General features: G+C 40.1%; 1 protein-coding gene across 1 annotated transcript in view; it reads left to right on the top strand.

Moving 5' to 3' along the window:
- The window catches only part of KPNA7 (karyopherin subunit alpha 7), a 41,040-nt gene extending 40,680 nt beyond the window's left edge, over window positions 1-360 (top strand). Inside the window, exon 11 of the mRNA XM_019655560.1 lies at window positions 214-360. Coding sequence (XP_019511105.1) covers window positions 214-327 — 114 coding nt within the window. The 3' untranslated portion in view covers window positions 328-360. The remainder of the gene's footprint in view (window positions 1-213) is intronic.
- The last annotated feature ends 6,913 nt before the right edge of the window (window positions 361-7,273 follow it).

Consider the following 7,273-nt stretch of genomic DNA (forward strand, 5'->3'; position numbering starts at 1 on the left):
CACACACACACACACACACACACACACACACACACACACTGTATTTAAGGTCCATCCTGAGAAATATTTCAGTGCTGCTTCAATTTCTCCTCTGATGGAGCCTTGAGGCCAATTTAGAGCAATTCTAACCCATAGAAGATGTTAAAGAGTCAGTTGTGTGGTAATGATGTGTTGAGAACCTGGAGGTATAACCGTGTCTCTTCTCCCCGGAAGGAAGAAGAAAATGGCACAACATTACCAGCCCTGGACCAAGATCATGAATTCTTAAAGTACTTAACAAAAAAATACCAAAGCTCCACAACTTCTAAACCAAGGACCAAACCCTAAAGGATAACTTCTTTAAGAAGCAGCACTCCTATATCTTGGTGGACCACAGTTATAAAACTTTTTAAACTGAATGTTAATAAAATTTTCGACATTTTCACCTCTATTAAAAATGCAGTTAAATCACTTGTGTCTAAAAGCCATGTGGAATTCATCTCTTGAGAATATGTGGTTTAATGGTTACCTTTAAGGATCTTAAAGATCTTCAAATCAGAGTAGAATGGTTTATAGCTATCTAGACAAACTATGACTTGGATATTTGGCTTAACCAGTATTTCTTAAACATGTGGGTCCCCCTCCCTTTTCATTTTTATGTAATGCCTATTAATACAGAATATTTTTCGGGGAAAGCTATGTGGGTCATCAAAAGGAGGTGAAAAGGAGAGAGTGCCTGGGATGGAAAGGACCTAGAAACACAGTACTAGGCATTTGTAATGGATGTGGGATATATTTAAAAGAGGATTAGATAGACTTGATTCACATAATTTGAGTGTAGATATTAGATCAAGTTATACAAAGGATCACACCAGAATGTCATGTCAAAAGCATGTCTTCGCTGGTCCTTGATAGGTGAGGAGGAAAGAGGTGTGGCTGTCCATCTAAAACACTGCTGGAAAACAGATCGTGTTCTCACAAACTTCTCATCCAGTGGTGAGAACAAATCTACGACTTAGTGGACATTGGGCCTTCCAGTCAGTATTCTCATCTCCTTTTGGGGTGACTATCTGCCCATTGCTGAGGGCTGTGTTTGTGAGATGGATCCTCAAAGTGTTCTGCTCTCCCACACGGAAATGGAGGGGACCTGGGAGATTTCTTTCAGCTCCCTCTTTCGTTCATCAACTCAGGACCTCCTGCTGGGCACATCTTTGGCCAAGCAAAACCGCACTCTCCAAGAGCTTTGCATCTTAGAACCAGGGACTGAGTACAGAAGAAACAAATAGTTGGCGAGTGTTCACTTACTCCAGTGGCAGGGCCTTATGTTCAGTGGCCATTCAGTGGCTGCCTGCTTCCTGATTCTCCAAGGCCTCCCTTTGGGTCCCATACTCTCTCCCATATTCTTCCAATAGATTCTTTTGTTTAAGTAGCCAGGGTTAGTTTCTGTTGCTTGCAACTACAGAATCTTAACTGATACATATGAAGAGTGAAAATCTAAACCGTAACTAGTGCTTATTTAAATCCAAAAGATCTAGTAAACCCGATTCTAAGACATATAAAATTTGAATTTTTAAACTAAAAATATAATATAAATTATATATAAAATATATTACTATATAATGTATACACTATATGTTTTATTATATGTTATAGATCAATTTATTTTTAAAAATTAAAAACAAAACTAAGAATGGAAAAAAAGGATACTACCACTCCAACACAACTATTTTTATGTTTGCATTTTCCCTTCGAGTAAACATACACATTATTTTTATCTGATTGGAATCAGGTTCTTTTTCAACATTTTAAAATGTCACTTTTTCCCCTACCAGTAGACTGAAGTTGAGGGGAAAGCAGAAAGTGAGGTAGTTTACCAAAATACTTGAGAAAAAATAAAGTTTGAAACCCTGTTAAGGTTAACTCTGTTGCCAAATGGTCTGAACTTGTTGGCTCAAAATACAAACTTCTTTTTTTCACTTCTCAGTCTACTATTTTTTTTTTACTAAAATTGTGTAACAAAGGAGTATTTGTAGTTTAAAGCTACTGATACCAACTTGTCTGGCAAGGTTTTAAATAACGGAGTTATTTGCCTATTGTACATATTTTGGGTGCAAAGAGATGGTGTTAGTCACCTTCTGGCTGGGTGCCCATGTGCTTGGACTCAGCGTGTTGGAATGACTGGCAGAGCAACAGAAAGCGGAAGGAAGGAGTAACTGGCACTGTGTTGGCTTTAGGATGTAAAAGCAATTTGAATTGAAAGAACTCTGACCCCCTTGCATTTATTTCAGATTTGTCATGTACCATAGAAGAAATGCAATTCTCTTGGTTAACCATATACAATCCGTAACCTGCTTTCTAATTTTCTAAAGCATGGAGTGACTGTTCAATGTTAATAGCATGTGATACTTTAGGCATCATAGGGGGAATAAATGGACCTGGAGTCATAGTTCCTGGATTCCAGTCCTTGCTCCTTTTCTAAATAGTTGAAGCCTGGAAAGTCACATAATTCCTCGGTACCTTAATGCCTCATCTGTCAATTCTTTTCATTCCTTTGGGCTTCCAGTTTTCTTACATAAAATGGGGGTTAGGTTTGATAAATCAATAATTGTGTAATTTTTATCTTATGTGAAACTCATAACAACCCTGAAAAGTAGATGAGGTAAAAGTGGTCATCAGTTTCCTAGTAATGAAACTGGAGCTCATGAGACTATCCAAATCATCTTGCATCTTTTAGTAAGTGGTAGGGCAGGGACTCAGGTACAAACCCCGATGTATTCGTTATCTGCTAATACATAACAAATTTCCTCAAAACTTAGCTTAAAGAAAACTTATTGCACAGTTTCTGTGGGTTAGATTCTGGAGACAGCTTAGCTGGTGGTTCTGGCTCAGTGTCTCCCATGAGGCTGCATTCAAGCTTTTGCTGGAACTGCAGCTTCATCTGAAGGCTCAACTGGTAGAGGACATGCTTCTAAATTCCCTTATGTGGTAGGTAGTAGGTTTCTGTTTCTCCATGGCTGTTGGCTGGAGACTTTAATTCCCCACTACACAGACTGCCTGAATCTCCTGACCACAGGGCAGCTCACTTCTTCCAGAGCAAGTGATCTAAGTGTGTGTGCATGGGAGGAAGGGAGTGCCCAAGACAGAAACCACAGTCCTTTATAACCTAATCTTAAAAGTGATATCCCATCCTGACAGATGCTATTGGTTACACAGACTAACATGGTAGAATGTGGGAGGAGCCTCACAAGTTGTGAAGACTGGGAGACAGGGACCATTGGGAGTCACCTTAGAGGCTGACTACCACATTCTGCCACTCTATCATGTGTTCACATTTTAAAAGACATCATTTTGATGATAGCCTAGGGTCAGTGAAACTCAGCAAAGAAATAGAGGAGATAAAGAAGAAAACTAAATGGAAATTTTAGAACTGAAAAATACAATAACTGAAATTAAAACTTTACTGGATGGGCTCAACAGCAGAATGGAACAGACAGAGGAAAGAATCAGTGAACTTGAAGATAGAACAATATAAAGAAGCAATTAAACATATAGACCCAACTACCAATTTACAGGAAATGCATAAAACAGAGGGAAATGTTATACATTTCAGAGATGCAATCAGCAAAATCCAGACTGTGAGAAACTCTAAATGACAAACAACTCAGTCTCTAATACATTCCAGTTAAAAAATTGCCCATGGGTGAAGCTACAAATTGAGACTAAAAAGACATGTTGGCCCTCCAGAATGTGTGGACCTTAGTTGTGTTCTGATTGCAACAAATAAATATAAAAATAAAACACATATGACATTTATGAGATAATTGGAAACTTGAATATTGAATGGATGTTTTATGTTAAATAATTGTTAACTTTTCTTATTTTGTATAATCAGGTTATGTTACTTTAAAATGTCCTTATCTGGGCTGGCCAAGTGGCACGTTGGTTAGGAGGTGGCTTGGCACACCAGCTCTGAGCAGCAGGGCCCTGGTTCGGATCCCACATGAGGGCCAGTGATGCTGCGGCCTCTATAGCTAAGATGGTGAACAACAGCTCGACCTGGAGCTGGGCTGCTGTGAGTCGCTGGCGACGGCGTAGGCTGCAGTGGGGCTGGCTGGCAGTGGGCATGCACTTTTGTGAGCTGCCGTGAGCTGCTGTGAGCCGCCCGTGAGCGGCCGTCCAATGACCGGTGAGTGACTGCCTCACCCGGGAAGAACGCTGTGATCATACCAACATGGACCAGTGAAGCGACGTTCTCCACAACTAGACTGAAGAACAAAAGTACAGCAACTTGTCTGTTCCCCTTCCCCGAATCCCCAACGCTGTTCCCCTCCCCCAATTCTCCAATAAAATCTTTAATAAAATAAAATGTCCTTATCTGTTAGAGATCTGTACTGAATGATTACAGATGAAATGATGTTTGCAATTTGTTTCAAAGTAATATGGGATGAAGGAAGCAGAAGAGAAATACATATGAAGCAGAACTGTCAATGTGTTGATGGCTGGAGATGTGTCCATGAAGGATTATCTTACTAGTCTTTTTTCCCCCCTGTGGATATTTGAAGTTCTCCATAATTAAAAGTTAAAAATAAAAAAGAAGCCATTATATCTTCTTCCACAGAGCTGATCATCCTCCCCTTCACCCTGGCAGTAAACTGGAAGTTTGTTTTTACAATTGGGTAAAAAAGGTTTCTATACTGGAATATATTGGGCAAGGTTGAGAGCAGATTTATCATGTTGAATGCAGGAGGATTAAGTAAATTATATAGCGAATGGTGAGCCACCCTCATCCTCACTCCCCACTGGGTAAATGGAATGCAGGCCAGCCAGGTGGATATCCTCCAGGAAAAGACCAGAAGATCCTTCTCTAGGAAATCTGATCATCCTAAGAGGAAAGACCTAAAAACACTGACATGGTGGGTTCCACAAAGAAACAACCTGGACAGATTACCCCAGGCTCACAGACCTTCTGATCAGTTCTTCAGTACTTTACTATTAAATGCACAGACCAAGAACTGCCAGACATTTGAGGAAGGCCTCTGACATAATGGAGACAAAAACAAATGGTATTGATGGGAAATTTGGAAGAAAAGCCATGCAGGGGAAATAAAATTGAACAAAAAACAATCCTAGTGTACTTGAGAGACAGGAGAGGATATTTCTTCCATGAAGCAAAAATAGAATGTTATTTTTAAAAAGTCCAAGAACAAAAAGGACTTGAAAATTAAGAATATTGTAGTAAAAATGAACGACTCAACAGTAGGGTTGGAAGATAAAGTTGGGGAAATCTCCCATAAAGTAGAGCAAAATGACAAAGATTTAAAAAATAGAAAAGATGCAATTATATAAATCTTGGAATCCAAGAGGTCCAAAATCTGAATAGAGGCATTCCAGAAGTATAGAATGAAAAAAGTAGAGGACAAAAAGGATCAAAAAATTAATTCAAGAGCATTTCCCAAAGCAAAAGAAAATATTTCCAAATTTAAAGGATCCAATGAATGGCCCAGAAAAAAATGAATGAAAATGAATTTATGCCAAAGCACATCATTGTGAAATTTCAAAACTCTGGTAAAAGAGCCTACAAATTTCCAGAGTAAAAACAAGTCACATACAAAAGATCAAGAATCAGAATGACTTTTTTCTTACTCAGCTGCTGCTCAAACATTTTGTCACACCCATAGGCTACCCTATTAGCTGATCTATTGATGAGAGAATCCCAATGGGAATACATAGATGTGTATATATAAGAAATCTGAATCAATTGTCCAGAAAAATTAACTCAGGCTCCATTCTTAAATATGCATGATCAGGCACAAGAAAACCAACATGATGTCAGTGAAAGGCCAAGGTGAATGAAACAACAACAATCCCCAGAATAAACTGACATAATTCAGAGGAGCTAGGGGAATTAATTATCAGATTTGAGAACATAGATACTGCAGCCATAAAACAGGAAGACACTATGAAATAGGAACTTTAGAAATTAAATGATTGTCAGGAAACAATAATAAAGAGAAGGGTTTGCAGATAAAGGTAAGGAAAGCTTTCAGAGTATAGATGAGAAATAAAGTTGATAAAGTTGGGAGAAAAATAAGAGAGGATTAATTAAAAAGGCCCACCATCTGAGTAACTGGTGTTCCCAAAAAAGACAAAAGAGAAAACAGAGTGACATTATCAAAGAAATCATAAAAGAAAATATATCAGAATTGAAGGAATCTCTAGGCTGAAGGACTCACTGAATGCCAAGAAGAATAAATGAGTAAAAGATCAATACCTACATTCAATGCCATGAAATTTCAGAACACCAAAAATAAACAAAAGAAGAGCTGAGAGGATTTCCAGTCAAGATGGTGGAGAAGGTAAATACTGTGCTTGTCTCCTCTCTCGACCACATCAAAATTACAACTAAACTACAAAACAACCATCACTGAGAATTGCCCAAAGTCTAGCCGAACAGAAGTCCTATAACTTAGGATATACAGAAGAAGCCACCTTGAGACTGGTAGGAGAGGTAGAAACATGGAACAGGCTGGGCCCCACACCCACACGTGAAGTCAGACAGGATATCATGGCGGCAGAGGTCCCCCGCTGAGGACCAAAGGGTTTCAGCCCCACACCAGCCTCCCCAGCCCAAAAGATCCAGCACCAAGGAGAGAAGTACCCACAACTTCCGTCTGTGAAAACCAGCAGAGATTGTGGCTGAGTAAGACAAAGGGTGGCTGCAGTCCCAGGCATTCCTCTTAAAGGGTTCAAGCACAGATTTACTTGCTCATGGACTCACTCGCTCTGAGCTCCAGCACTGGGGCATCAGCTCAAAAAAGCCAGTGACATACAGGGAGGAACTGAATTGTCTGGCCTCAGGGTGAGGGCTGGAGGTACAGTTTTTTCCCAGACAGAAGTGCTGGCAGAAGCAATTGTTCCTTTGTTGAGCCCTTGCCCCTCCCAGTGTGCAGCCACAGGCAGCCACTATATCTGACTCTTCATCAACCTGGCTAACACTGTTCACCTGACCCTAGTAATTCCCTGAGACCCCACCCAACTTGCAGACCCACTCAAGTTGCTTCCAGTAGCTTTTCCATACAAACAACCTGTCTTAGCTCATACTGTGGACATTCCTAAAATCCCTCAAAGTTTCAAAGACCTCAAAAAAGCAGCATCTGGCTTTGGTGTACCCAATACCTCTTGCTAAGCAGACCCAAGCTCGGCACTAGCAGCAGTCAGCCTCAGTTTGTGACTTGGCCTCTTGAGGCACTTCCAAGCCTAATGCAGGTGGCTCCATTGGCAGATTGCTTTGTGG

This window comes from Hipposideros armiger, unplaced genomic scaffold (assembly GCF_001890085.2).
Source record: "Hipposideros armiger isolate ML-2016 unplaced genomic scaffold, ASM189008v1 scaffold_242, whole genome shotgun sequence".
NCBI lineage: Eukaryota > Metazoa > Chordata > Mammalia > Chiroptera > Hipposideridae > Hipposideros > Hipposideros armiger.